The following is a 14,635-nucleotide window of genomic DNA, read 5'->3' as shown; positions in this document are numbered from 1 at the left end:
TGGTTGGGGTTGCGTTATGCAATCCACTAGATAGAGCTGAGCAAAAGGGATGCCATGCCACAATTAACTACAGAGCCCCTATAGGGACATCGACAGAAATAAATTAAATTTAAACTATCTAGTGCGCACTAGAAACAATCTGGTGCACACTAGAAATTATCTGGTGCGCACTAGAAACAATCTTGTAAACATTAGCATTATGTAGCATTTAAGCAAGCAGACATTTGCTAAGCAAGTTAGCCAATTCTTCTTTTGTACGATTTTCATTTGTTTATTTATTTATTTTTATATCGTTTAAGCTAAGATCAGACGCGCATCGGACACCAGCAGTTTCGGCGTGCTAAAAATGATAATACAGGATTTAGTTGAGCTTTACTTCAAAAGAGTAGAGAGTTTCCAGTGCGCACCAAAAAGTTTCCAGTGCGCACCAGAGTTTCTAGTGCGCACAAAATTGTTTCCAGTGCTTACCAGAGTTTCCAGTGCGTACCAGAGTTTCCAGTACGCACCAGATTTTTTTCTAGTACGCACCCATTTGCAGTGCGCACCGGATAGTTTCCAGTGCGCACCGGAGTATTTCCAGTGCACATGGGATAGTTCCCAGTGTGCACCGGATAGTTTCCAGTGTGCACCAGATTTTTTCTTGTGCGCACCGGATAGTTTCCAGTGTGCATCAGTTTCCAGTGCGCACCAGATAGCTTCCAGTGCGTACCAGTTTCCAGTGCGCACCAGATTGCTTCCCATGCGCACCAAAGTTTCCAGTGTGCACCAAAGTTTCCAATGCGCACCTGTTTCCAGTGCATACCGGAGAGTTTCCAGTGCGAACCAGAGTGTTTCCAGTGCACATGGGATAGTTCCCAGTGCGCACCGGATAGTTTCCAGTGTGCACCAGATTTTTTCTTGTGCGCACCAATGTTTCCAGTGCGCACTAGTTTCCAGTGCGCACCAGAGAGTTTCCAGTGCGCACCAAAGTTTCCAGTGCCCACCAGTTTCCAGTGTGCACCAGAGTTTCCAGTGTGCACCAGTTTCCAGTGTACACCAGTTTCCAGTGCGCACCAGATAGCGTCCAGTGCGCACCAGATAGTTTCAAGGGCTCACCAGATAGTTTCCAGTGTGCAACAGAAAGTTTCCAGTGCGTACCAGTTTCTAGTGCGCACCAGATAGTTTCTCGTGTGCACCAGATAGTTTCTACTGTACACCAGATAGTTTCTCGTGTGCACCAGATAGTTTCTCGTGTGCACCAGATAGTTTCTCGTGTGCACCAGATAGTTTCAGGTGCGCACCATACTTTGCGGTGCGCAGCAGATAGTTTCCGGAGCGCACCAAATAGTTTCCGGTGCGCACCAGAGAGTTTCCGGTGCGCAGCAGACCAGTGCGCACCAGAGTTTCTAATGCGCACCAGATAGTTTCAAGGACGCACTGGAGAGTTTCCAGTGCGCACCAGATAGTTTCCAGTGCGCACCAAATTGTTTCTAGTGCGCACCAGATAGTTTAGTCTAATGCGCCTTACAGTGCAGAAAATATGGTATGTATTTAGTTTTTGGGTGGTCCAAAATTGATGTTGTTAGCACTGACCTTGCCAGCGTGGTTCCTCGCTCAAAATCTTCTCGATGAGGGCCATACTCGCCGCTTGACCCGACTGTCCATCACCTCCGGTTCCTTCCGAGGGTCCCGAGCCACCTTGACACTCAATCACCTGCACTTCCCTGCCAAAAGAAGCGACGTGAACCTGGACATCTTCCAAGCGCCTTTGGCTCGGGAGGTCATTTCCCGCACCTTACGTCATACACGGGGCTGCGCAAGTCATGCGACCCGTGCGCAAAGGCGCAATGGCAGCCGTTTTTGCTGCAGTAACCTTTCGTATCAGTTTCGTGAATGCACGAGCCCGTCTTGTAATAGCGGAGGTGGTACCTTCGTTCCGTGTCTCCGGCCGTCCGATGGAGAAAAGCACATCTGCGAGGCAGAAGAACAAAGATAGTTTTTCACTAGAAAATCCAGTAAGCAGTTAGCTGCTAACTGAGTCTGCATTCTTACGCCATGTGACTCCGTATATTATACAGCGACTGTGCAGACTGTACCCATTTCCTATAGCCTTCTGCATTGGTTATGATGTTGCATGTCTCGCCTACTCTAGAGGTTGTTGAACAAAACCATTTCGTTCCAATAATAAAGTCCTCTAAAATCCAACTGTTTTACTCTTTTACATACAATGAACCTGCAACAATTGTTTTTTTTTCTCGACTGGAAGTATAAAGGAAAAAAATCTTTTAGGTCTTAACTTACTCGTCTCCATCAGGACAAGTTCCGGTTCCCTCATCGTATTTGGTACAGTAAACATCCGGACTGTAGTTGAAAGTCCCGTCCCGTTTGCGCATGGGCCTGCGGCGTCGCTGGTTCAAGAAGTGCCAATGGAAACAGGAGAAAGGTCGGTGTTGTGTACATTTATGTTGTACAAACAAGGGACACTGCTCCGTCCTAAACTCTTTTAGATATCTGAAAAAGAGTACAGCCAAAAAAAAAAAAAAACTGTTGAATTAACGTAAACAAAAAAAACACTGTATTTTGTGACAATATATCAATGAGGTGAAGTATAACAATAATATGATTCCCAAAAGGTTGTTGATATGCTTATTTCTTACTAGAATAGTGTCTATGTTAACTCACTGGCTGCCCATGATGGCACTAGATGTCCAATTCCAACTCTGTTTACATAAGGCAGCCGCTAGCAACATTCACGAACAGACTAGCATTGTACTTCGACATATTTACGTAAAATAAATGCTAACTGCAAGTTTTTTTTTGTTGCTTTTAACCAAGAAACGAGACTGTTTTACGTCCATCATTTATTCCCAAGAATTTTCGCCTTAAAATTACTCTGTTTAGATAAGGCAGCCGCTAGCTACTTTCACTAACAGACTAGCATTGTACTTCAACAAATTTATGTCAAATAAATGCTAACTGCACGTTGTCGTTTTTTTTTTTTTTTTTGCTTTAAACCAAGAATCGAGACTGTTTTACGTCCATATCTATAAAGAATTTGGGGATTTAAGACTTTATTCACAAGAATTTTCACTGGAAAAGCTCTGTTTACATAAGGTGGCCACCAGTTACAGTCACGAACAGACTAGCATTGTACTTCGACAAATTTACGTAAAATAAATGCTAACTGCATGTTTTTTGGGCTTTTACTCAAGAATCGAGACTGTTTTACGTCCATATCTATCAAGAATACGGGGATTTAAGCATTTATTCACAAGATTTTTCACCGGAAAAGCTCTACTTACATAAGGCGGCCACTAGTTACATTCACTTAAAGACTAGCATTGTAGTTCGACATATTTACGCAAAATAAAAACTGCACGTTTTTTTTTTTTGCTTTTAACAAAGAATTGAGACTGTTTTAAGTCCATATCTATAAATATTCGGGGATTTAAGCATTTATTCACATGCACTCCTGTTCAAAAGTTTTCTTCCCCCAGAAAATTGAGATTTTAAGCTTTCCAATGATGTATCACACGTGCATATCGGCCAATTTTGAAATTTGGCCAAATTGGGGGTCTCAGAGCAGAACTTCAAGCCACTGAGTGTTTTCCGCCATATATAATTCATCATCTTGCGCTATTTCCCCACATCTCTATTACATATTTTCTTTTCAAGACATTACCCTTAACTGTTTAATTAAATTCTAATTAATAATTTGTCTACAAAAGAATCATATACTTTTGTATTGACACGCAAACTTAGATCATAGTCAAACGAGTACTGCATTGAGGAAGTATCTTTCAAACGTATACCCCGTTTGTTTAGTAGGCGAAGGCGAAAGCACGTGAGTTTGTGTACATTTACTAAGCCTCTGGGCTAGCATGCTATCCTTACGTACGTGTAGTGTTGGGGTTTCTCGGGCTGAACGTTCAAAACGGTAGCGGGAGATGTCGAGCCCCCCGCGGACGAAGACGACGAGGACGACGACTGGACCCCGGTAGTCGTCCCCGCTGAAGGTAACTGTGGCAGCGGGTGCGTTTTAGACATTTTACCCCACGGAAAAGTCCCGACAACAACCTTGTTTTTAGCAAAAGGGGCTAGCTCGTCAAGTTAGCATAGAAATCCGCATACTACAACGCTGTGAGTTTGCGCGAGACTAGAGGAAGTAGTACAAATGCTGCGTTCAAGATGTATTGGAATTGTTGTAATTTTGACATGTGCATTCATTTCCCAATAATACATGTACTGTACTAGCAATTAAAAGAAGGCATTTTTTCAATAGAAAAAAGCTAAAGTGATCATTAAATTACATCAAATGAGACGAATCTCTCTCTCTCTCTCTCTCTCTCTCTCTTTTTTACTGTCATTGGTCTTAATTGAATGATTTTAAAACTCCCATGAACAACAGGAGGTCCTGTAGTTAATTGTCAAAACAAAAAAGGAACACGTAAATACAATAACAATAATAATAATTAGTGCTGCAACAATTAATGGATGAACTCGAGTATTCGATTCGAAAGAGATTCATATTAAATGTTGCTGCTTCAAGCCCTCGATTAATTAAAGTGGCGTTGTAATGGTTTATTTTGAAAGTGTTTGAATTAAGTTCTATTGATTTGGATGGCTACACTGCCCTCTAGACCAGGGGTTCCCAACCTATTCCACTAAGGCACACTGTGGGTGCAGGATTTCATTCTTACCAAACAAGATGACAACACTTTTTCCCCAATCTGGTGTTTTACAAGTGCAATCAGTTGATTGCAGTCAGGTGTGGCTTGTTTTAGCAGAAGCCTCATTGGTTCAACTGTCTCTGCTGGATCGGCTGGAACAAAAACCAGGACCCACAGTGTGCCTTGAGGACTGGGTTGAAAACCCCTGCTCTAGACTGCCTCATTTCACATGGCTGAACCCAGCAGCTCCGTGTTACGACCAACATAAGTTTTTGTTTGAGCTAATGTTTTTTTTTTTCATGCATTCGTAATTTAGTTAGGTATATTTAGCCTTTTTTTTTGTGGGAATATGTGTCTAAACCATTTGTTAAGAGCAGTGTAAAAAAACAAACAAAAAAACATTAGCGTTTTATAGCATTTAAGCTAGCAGACTTTTGCAATGTAAGTTAGCCAATTGTGCTTTTGTTGTATATAGATCCTATTTTTTTTTTATTTTACACCGTTTGAGGCTCAGCTCAGGTATTTTAATTTTTCTTGTTCCTTATCTGACTACTCGATTATCATCGATTAATCGAAAACTAAAATAATCGATAGCTGCAGCCCTAATAATAAAACAAATGCGGTGCTTTGTAGAGGACTATAGATATCAATTATATATAACTAGATACAATATGCGCGCTGTGAGCCAATCAACACGGACGTTATTATTTGTTGGCTCTTTTGTTTCAGTGTCGTTCGATTAATATAACATTAAAGTCAATGGGATGTGTACTTTAAAAGCTACACATTGCTAAAATTTTAGCCAATTTTCAAACAACTTGGGTTTATATAAACGTCAGAGGTGCAGTAAATTATTTTCTAACTTAAAATAATAATTGTTATTATTATAATTAATATACTGTGTTCAACATCCAGCCAAAAATACCGAAGCGTTGGATAATCTGCCAATATTTATTTGAATTAAGAGTATTTTACTGGAGAAAAGAACTAGCCTTACATCCACTGTAACATAGTTCGCCAGGGAAGTGTACTGCTATAAGATGGCCGCCAGCGCCGCCGACTATGCCGTTGTGCATCTAATTCTCTATAAGTGATATCCATGCAGAGCTCTGTCTGTATTGATTGCGTTTGATGCATCTTATTGGCTGGTCTGTGTAGCCATGATATACAGTGCACCAATGAGCGCGAAGTATTTTGGCAGTCGTGACATACGAACTACACACTACAGCCTGCTCGCTTCCAACAGCCAACGCCACAGAGGTAAATAATCTATATTTTCGTCATTTATCTTACGAAACTGATTTTTTTTTTTTACAGCGATTTGTCGGCTATTCGTATTGTTAGATTGACGTACTGTACGCAGGTTTGTGCTAACCCCAACAAGGACAATGGCATCGTTCATATTGTGTTTCTAAAAACAGTTCACGAGTGTTCTTTCACCCCGGGTTGTTAGTAAGATGGAAATTATCACAAATATGTTTGCTGTTTATGAAACGGATGTTGTTTTAAAGCCTCTGTGCGTATTTAAGTTTATTTTTGTTGCGGTCTGGTAAGTATATCGACACTGAAGCAGACACCTCCTTGTTGTTAGTCGAGAGGGGGATGGGCGCTTACAACATGTTAACGTGCTAGCTAAGCGTTTTACCTCGTTTCTACGTACTGTGAGCTTTTACATTTGAGTTCATCGCATTAATGCGTGTTTGTTTTCTTGAAGGTAATACGAGATGGCCCGCACAAAGCCGATTGCTCGTAAATTCACCGGAGGAAAGGCTCCACCGGAACAGCTCGCCACCAAGGCGGCTAGGAAGAGCGCGCCCTCTACAGGAGAAGCGGAGAAGCCCAATCGCGACAGGTGGGTAATGTGAGTTGGAAGTAGTGTTGTCCCGATCCGGCCGATACGTACCAATTTTTTGAAAGAATATACCAAATTTCTGCATACTCAAGTGAAGTAGGTTAGTGATGCATGATCATGCATTTTTCAAACAATAATTTACTCCTCCATCCAACTGATAATGTAAAGCTGATAATTCTATTGAGATATACTGTACAACCCCTAGCAAAAAAGTATGGAATCACCAGTCTCGGACGAGCACTCACTCAGACATTTTATTATGTAGAACAAACTGATAAAAAGCTTGAAAAAATAATTAGTTCAAAAGTGCAACTCTTTAGCATTCAGAAACACTTAAAAGAAATGGATAAAAAACATTGTCGTGATCACTGTAAATGTTACTTTTATAGAGCAAGTGCAGGGAAATAAATATAGAATCACTCCATTCTGAGGAAAAATATATGGAATATATGGATTTGAAATATTGGCAATGAATAATTATTATAATACTATTATATATTATATATTTGTATAGCTACTATAATAATGCTATATATTTTTTAAAGAATTGTTTTGAATAATGTTGGAAAGTGTTCTGAATCTGTTTACATTCCATTCTTTTGCACTAGTAAATGCTATTAGCGTTTGACCTCATTGTTTATGTGTGATTAATTATTATTTACATGTTTATTTGTGCTTTAATAAATAATTTAAGTGTTCCAAAATGTTTTTGTGATCTAATAAGCCTCAACAAAAAAATTCATTGCTAAATTACCGTATTGGCCCAAATATAAGACGGCCCTGATTATAAGACGACCCCCTCTTTTTCAAGACTCAAGTTTGAAAAAAGACTTTTTGAACACCAAATTATTTTTCATACAGAAAATAATTACAGTACATCTGAAACAAATGATTATAACACTATTTGAGAGAGAGAAAGCATGTTATTTTGCCTCATTCAAATCTTAATATCTGAAAATGTAAATATGTCAACTAAAGTGCAATCACATTCGTAAATGAATGGCTTCTGGTTTTTGAAATGTAAATAAACTAATCTATTGTGATAAAACAAAAAAATTGCAATAACTGCATTAACCATCAAAGTGAGGTCTAACTGTAACTGTAGTCTTGAAACAAATCTGAATAAGGAAAAAAATTGCAATAAAATAATGGAAAATGGTTAAACTTGAGAGTAGCTGAGATCTGTCATGACAGAACATTGCTTCAATGATATCTGGCGCCATCTAGCGTCGTGAATGGGTATAATGTCTAGACCCTGAATATAAGACGACTCCCACTTTTTCAGTCTTATTTCAATGCAAAAAAACACCGTCTTATATTCAGGCCAATACGGTAGTATAAAAAAATAAAAAAAGATTCGTCAACTAATCGTAAAAATAGTCGGCTGACTAATCAGAAGAAAATAGTCGTTTCTGACAGCCCTAGTGTACCAAAACATATTTCCTCCGCACCCTTCTCACCTTTTTAACCCCTGACCCATTTTCATGCCTGTAAAAACAGTGCAGTTATCACACCTTGGAGGGCTGCTGGACCAAGTGGATTCACAAGAATCATGGCTCCAACAAAAGAGATGTCTCTTGAGACCAAGGAGAGGATTATCAAACTTCTTGAAGAAGGTAAAGCTACACGTATGGTTGCCAAAGATGTGGGCTGTTCACAGTCAGCTGTATCCAAAATCTGGACCAAGTACAAACAGCATGGCAAGGTTGTAAAAGTTAAGCGTACTGGCAGACCGAGGAAGACATCCAAATGTCATGACAAACAACTAGAGGCCATATGTCTTGAAAACAGAAGATGTACAACAAAACAAATGAAGATGAAATGGGAGGAAGCTGGAGTCAAGGTATGTGACAGAACTGTGCAAAATCGCCTAAAGGAAATGGGATTTTCATACAGCAAAGCTAAAAAGGAAACCATCATTGACACTTTAACAGAAAAGAACATGACTGCAATGGGCTAAGGAGAGGCAATCATGGACAAGTGAATGACTGAATGAAAGTTATTTTCAGTGATGAGTCAAGAATCTGCATTGGACAAGGCGATGATGCTGGAACTTTTGTTTGGTGCCGTTCCAGTGAGATTTACAAAGATGACTGCCTGAAAACATCAAAGTTCCCTCAGTCCTTGATGATATGGGGCTGCATGTCAGGCAATGGCACTGGGGAGATGGCTGTGGTTAAAATCTTCAATAAATGCACAAGTTTACGTTGAAATTTTAGACAGCTTTCTTATCGCTTCAATTGAAAATACGTTTGTCATTTTCCATCATGCCACAGAGCTAAAACTGTTAAAGCATTCCTTGGAGAAAGACTCATCCACTCAATGTCATGGCCTGCAAATAGCCCAGATCTCAACCCTATTGAAAACCTGTGGTGGAAATTGAAAAAAATGGTCCTCAGCAAGGCCGACCTGCAAGGATGACCTGGCAACTGCAAAGAGTTGGCACCAAATTGATGAGGAATACTGTTTGTCATTCATCAAGTCCATCCCTCAGAGACTGCAAGCTGTCATAAAAGCCAGAGGTGGTGCTACTAAATACTGGAGATGTTTTATTTCTTTATTTTTTCCATTATTCCATATATTTTTCCTCTGAATGGAGAGATTCCATATATATTTCCCTGCACTTGCTCTATAAAAGGAACATTTACTGACCACCACAATGTTTTTTATTAATTCTTTTTGTGTTTCTGAATGCTAAAGAGTTGCACTTTTGAACTAATTCATTGTTTTTTGCAAACTTTTAATCTGAGTTTGTTCCACATAATTGTTCTACATAATCAAATGTCTGAGTGAGTGCTCGTCTACGTGAGCAGCGGCATCAAAAAATTCAAAGTTGTTCCCTTATAAAATCCCGATTCATTATTTTTCGAATAAGTATACCTAAACTTAAAATTCATATAGAATTCTCAGATTTTACACTATTTACATAAAAATCCTCAAATGCAGAGATAATCACCTATATTTTCAGGATCAATAGCAATATTTAACATATGTTTTTGCCCAAAATAGCTACTAACATTTTTTTCAACTGCTAATAAATCAATCAATTTTCAAATCAGAAACTTAATACTTGAGGAAAGCATGCATAATCAATTATAAATACTTTATGAATAGATTATTAATAAATTCTATATACAATAACAGCTTATTATAGAATAGAATAGCCCTTTATTGTCATTATACACTATATACTGTTAGCGAATGAGGCTAGCGGCCACCTGGCATAAAAGGAGCTTTTCTGGCGAAAATTCTTGTGAATAAATGCTTAAATCCCTGAATTCTTTATAGATATGGACGTAAAACAGTCTCGATTCTTGGTTAAAAGCAAAGAAACTGTGCAGTTAGCGTTTATTTTTGCGTACATTGACGAAGTACAGTGCTACTGTGTTAGCGAATGAGGCTAGCGGCCGCCTGGTGTAAACAGAGCTTTTCTGGTGAAAATTCGTGTGAATAAATACTTAAATCACTGAATTCTTGGTTAAAAGTAAACTATGAGGCTAGTCAGTTACGAAAATTAGCCGCCTCCATGTGTAAACAAAGAAAAATTCATTTGAATAAATGGTTCAATCACGCATGCATGGTACGAAAAATATAATATTTACCTTGGATCCTCGAACAAATCACTCCTAGGACAATCCTTCCTGTTCGTATGCGGTACAGCTTTCGTAGTTCAATCCATTCATTTGTAAGTAAATCCAAGCTTAAATCCGACGGCGTGTGCCGTCTTCGGCTGCTACCAAATGAAGCTCGGCCCCCACTGATAAGGCGTCGCGCAAAGAATGACGACGTGACATGTCAATAGTAATGATGTCTAAAGCATTACATAGCATTTAAACTAGCGGACATTTGCTATGCAAGTTGGCAAATTGCTGTAAGCATTAGCATTATATAGCATTTAAGCTAGCGGACGTTTGCTATGCAGGTTAGCCAATTGCAACAATGCAACAACATCTGAATTATTGGTGTGAGGTCATGATTCCCATTATCGGTAACCAGTATCACGGCTTGGTCAGACACCGCTTTCACGCATTGAAATCACTAGACGTCCAATCGATTTAAAGTGGGAGGTTTGACAGTGAAGGAACGAATCCTCATCCAATTTCAAATGGATTGGTCATCCAAAAGTGATAAACTCCTTGGTGGGAGGATGTCTAGTGGCCAGGGGAAAAACGTTGTTTTTTATTTTTATCTCATTGGCTGCCATATATAGCGCTAGTATGTAGCTGGCGGCCATCTTAGGTAGGGCCACCGGAGGTTTGAATTGCATCTCGAAGTGAACACATCGATTTATTTTCGTAGTCGATTAATCTATCAACTAGTTGGTTGGAATAGTCAAGTAATCAGATTAGGAATATTTAATGTGTGGCAGAATAAATTTTAGGGATGTAAAACAAAGTAGTACTGCAACGATTAATCGATTAACTTGAGTATTCGATTAGAAAAAAAGATTCAAATTAAATTTTGTTGCTTTGAGTATTTAATTAAAGTGGCGTTTTTTTTTTTGTTTTTTTTTTAAATAAAAAAAAAAGTAAGTGGCGTTGTAATGGTTTATTGTGAAAGTATTTGCATTTAGTTTTATTGATTTGGGTGGATACACTGCCCTCCGGTCTGCCTCTTTTCACATGGCTGAATCCAACTGCTCCCTGTTAAGGCAAACGTAAGCTGTTTTTGTTTGAGCTAATGTTTTTTTTAATGCATTCATAATTTAGTTTATAGGTATATTTAGTCGTTTTTTTGTGGGAGTTTTTATGTGGGAATTTTGCTGCTTCGAGTATTCGTTTAATTAAAGTGGTGGTGTAATGGTTTGTTTTGAAAGTGTTCTCATTTAGTTTTATTGATTTGGGTGGATACACGGCCCTCTAGTCTACCTCATTTTCACATGGCTGAATCCATTTGCTCTCTGTTAAGACCAACATAAGTTTTTTTTTTTTTTTTTAATGCATTCGTAATTTAGTTTAAAAGGTATGTTTAGCCATTTAATTTGAGAATATGTGTCTGACCCATTTGTTAACAGCATTGTAAAAAAAATTTGCATTTTATAGAATTTAAGCTAGCGGACATTTTGGTACGTAAGTTAGCCAGCTGTTCTTTTGTTGTACATAGATCCTCATTTATTATTATTTTTTTTTTATAGCGTTTGAGGCTCAGCTCAGGTATTTTAATTTTTTATGTTCCTTATCCGATTACTCGATTATTCGAATAGATAGTTTCGATTAGATAGTTTCGATTAATTGACTACTAAAATAATCGAAAGCTGCAGCCCTAAACAAAGGCTTGAGAGATGCACTGCTGGCCAAAGGTATTGGCACCCCTGCAATTCTGTCAGATCGTGCTGAATTTCTCCCAGAAAATGATTTCAATTAAAAATGCTTTGGTAGTAATATCTTTATTTATTTAGCTTGCAATGAAAAAATACAGGAGATAATGGAAAAAAAAAATAAATTATTCTCATTTTACACAAAACTTCAAAAATGGGCCGGACAAAAGTATTGGCACCCTTTGAAAAACCATGTGATGCTTCTGTAATTTTTGTATTCAAGAGCACCTGTTACTTATCTGTGGCACATAAAAGGTGGTAGCGAAAACTAAATCACACTTGTAGCCAGTTAAAATGGATTAAAGTTGACTCAACCTCTGTCCTGTGTCCTTGTGTGTACCACATTGAGCATGGAGAAAAGAAAGAAGACCCAAGAACTGTCTGAGGACTTGAGAAGCAACATTGTGAGGAAGCACGGGCAATCTCAAGGCTACAAGTCCATCGCCAAAGACCTGAATGTTCCTGTGTCTACCGTGCGCAGCATCATCGTTAAGTGTAAAGCCCACGGCACTGTGGCTAACCTCCCTAGATGTGGACGGAAAAGAATAATTGACGAGAAATTTCAACGAAAGATTGCGCGGATGGTGGATAAAGAACCTCGACTAACATCCAAACAAGTTCAAGCTGCCCTGCAGTCTGAGGGTACGACAGTGTCAACCCGTACTATCCGTCGGCTTCTGAAGGAAAACGGAATGTAAAAATTTCGCAAAATTATCCACTACAATAGTGTTTATGTTAACTCATTGGCTGCCCATGGCGGCGCTAGATATCCAATTCGTTTTTCATATGGGAGGGGACGAATGAACAGTCCTCCCAGGTTAAATGAATTTGACGTCAATCGTTGTCTATGGCAAAAACGAGTTCAGAAACTCATGTTTACAAAACTGTTGCAATAATATAGTGTTGCATTGTGTATTTACAGAAATGTTGCATGAAAAGACAAACTTTTTTTTTTACATTTTTTTCTGACAAAAATAAACATTATTTTCCCAGAAATAGCTCATTTTTCTCTTGTTGTATCGTAGATAATCGTTGATTGATTTCTGGTCTGTCGGTGTATAGCTATTTATTGTTTAGCCATATCATGTGCCTTATTGTTGTATCGCAATTCGTATAGGGAAGTACCCAGTTTACCACCCCAATATATATATCATTCATCATCTAGCACTATTTCCCTCCCTCTATTACATATTTCATTTTCACGACATTAAAGTGTCGATGACAGCAAAAAGCATGTTTATTTAATATTTCACGCGGTATTTGATGCAACTGAATTAAATGGACTGCTTTGCTTGTATGTGTGTGGAAGCGATTTATTTATTTTTTTAACCTGTCCTGTTCAGCTGTTTGACACGGAGAAGTCTTAAGTGTCCGGTTGGTCTGAACAGTTTTAATGTTTCACATTGCGTATGACATACATAAATAAGTATTTAATCAACCACTAATTGTGCAAGTTCTCCGACTTGAAAATATTAGAGAGGCCTGTAATTGTCAACATGGGTAAACTTCAACCATGAGAGACAGAATGGGGAAAAAAAAAAAACCCAGAAAATCACATTGTTTGATTTTTAAAGAATTTGTTTGCAAATCATGGTGGAAAATAAGTATTTGGTCAAAACCTAAAGTTCATCTCAATACTTTGTTATGTACCCCTTGTTGGCAATAACGGAGGCCAAACGTTTTCTGTAACTCTTCACAAGCTTTTCACACACTGTTGCTGGTATTTTGGCGTATTCCTCCATGCAGATCTCCTCTACAGCAGCGATGTTTTGGGGCTGTCCTTGGGCAACACGGACTCGCGTTAACGGGCGGTAATTAATTTTTTAATCACGTTAAAATATTTAACGCACATGCCCGGCTCAGATTAAAATGACAGCTCAGAGTCATGTCCATTTGTTACTTGTGTTTTTTGGTGTTTTGTCGCCTTCTGCTGGCGCTTGGGTGCGACTGATTTTATGGGTTTCCGCACCATGAGCATTGTGTAATTAGTGACATCAACAATGGCGAGCTACTAGTTTATGTTTTGTTTGAAAATTTTACAAATTTTATTAAAACAAAAACATGAAGAGCGGTTTTAATATAACATTTCTATAACTTGTACTAACATTTATCTTTTAAGAAATACAAGTCTATCCATGGATCACTTTAACAATGTTAATGCCATCTTGTCGATTTATTGTTATGATAAACAAATACAGTACTTATGTACAGTATGTTGAATGTATGTATCCGTCTTGTGTCTTTCCATTCCAACAATAATTTACACGAAAACATGCCAAATTTTATAGATGGTTTGAATTGCGAAAATTTACGATTGATTAATTTTTAAGCTGTAATTAACTCGATTAAAAATGTTAATCGTTTGACAGCCCTAAATATAATATAATAAAATATAATAACCCTCTCTCGGTTCTTTACAGAAAAAAAGCCAGGAAATAAATAACACTATTGGAAAAAAAACAAATTGTTCGGGGGGCCGGACCAAATGTGGATGCGGGCCGGGACCCCTGCTTTAAACACAAAACAAGATGAAATTTGACTAGATTTAATAAAAATGATCAGAGTAAGACGTTATATTGTACATTTGCAATGTGAAAGTTCGCATAGGTCAATACAGATTTGTTTTGCATCAATCATCAAGCCTATCAATTAATTAGGTTCTTGTTGGAGAGAAAAGTAGCCCTGACTGCCTTTCACCCAATCTGTTTAGTCTTATTAATGTCCCGTCCCCAGCAAAATGCGTACATGCAGGTTATGCTGTTATATCGTCCCTACCAACGTTGAGACCAAACCTACGCCCTTGGGTGTATTACATTA

General features: G+C 38.4%; 2 protein-coding genes across 6 annotated transcripts in view; one reads left to right on the top strand and one right to left on the bottom strand.

The window, feature by feature from the left end:
• Window positions 1-4,157, bottom strand: part of unk (unk zinc finger) — a 36,508-nt gene extending 32,351 nt beyond the window's left edge. For 2 of the 3 annotated variants that reach the window (XR_009061776.1, XM_057826284.1), the window contains exons 1-4: window positions 3,878-4,157; window positions 2,281-2,490; window positions 1,774-1,950; window positions 1,573-1,703 (exon numbers count right to left, since the gene is read on the bottom strand). Coding sequence is in view for 2 of the 3 variants with exons in the window: in XM_057826284.1 (XP_057682267.1) it covers window positions 1,573-1,703; window positions 1,774-1,950; window positions 2,281-2,490; window positions 3,878-4,026 (667 nt within the window). In the remaining variant the exon portion in view is untranslated. Of the gene's footprint in view, window positions 1-1,572; window positions 1,704-1,773; window positions 1,951-2,280; window positions 2,491-2,661; window positions 3,302-3,877 lie in introns of those variants that run through there. The other variant, XM_057826285.1, reaches the window with a different exon arrangement.
• On the top strand, window positions 3,877-13,664 carry LOC130909609 (uncharacterized). 3 transcript variants are annotated; one of them, XR_009061779.1, is made up of 3 exons: window positions 5,758-5,909; window positions 6,364-6,501; window positions 8,002-13,635. XR_009061779.1 is itself a non-coding variant. In XM_057826291.1 (3 exons), the coding sequence occupies exons 2-3, from the start codon at window positions 6,374-6,376 to the stop codon at window positions 12,514-12,516; spliced, it is 477 nt and encodes a 158-aa protein (XP_057682274.1). In that variant the 5' UTR covers window positions 5,759-5,909; window positions 6,364-6,373; the 3' UTR covers window positions 12,517-13,664. The 3 variants fall into 3 exon arrangements, 1 of the variants encoding a protein (XP_057682274.1); XM_057826291.1 differs by having other exon boundaries at window positions 5,759-5,909; window positions 12,168-13,664; XR_009061778.1 differs by lacking the exons at window positions 5,758-5,909; window positions 8,002-13,635 and adding an exon at window positions 3,877-3,995 and having other exon boundaries at window positions 6,364-7,962.
• Window positions 13,665-14,635: the final 971 nt, after the last annotated feature.

Source organism: Corythoichthys intestinalis, chromosome 21, assembly GCF_030265065.1.
Source record: "Corythoichthys intestinalis isolate RoL2023-P3 chromosome 21, ASM3026506v1, whole genome shotgun sequence".
NCBI classification, from domain to species: Eukaryota; Metazoa; Chordata; class Actinopteri; order Syngnathiformes; family Syngnathidae; genus Corythoichthys; species Corythoichthys intestinalis.
This window is presented reverse-complemented; position numbering and strand designations above follow the sequence as displayed.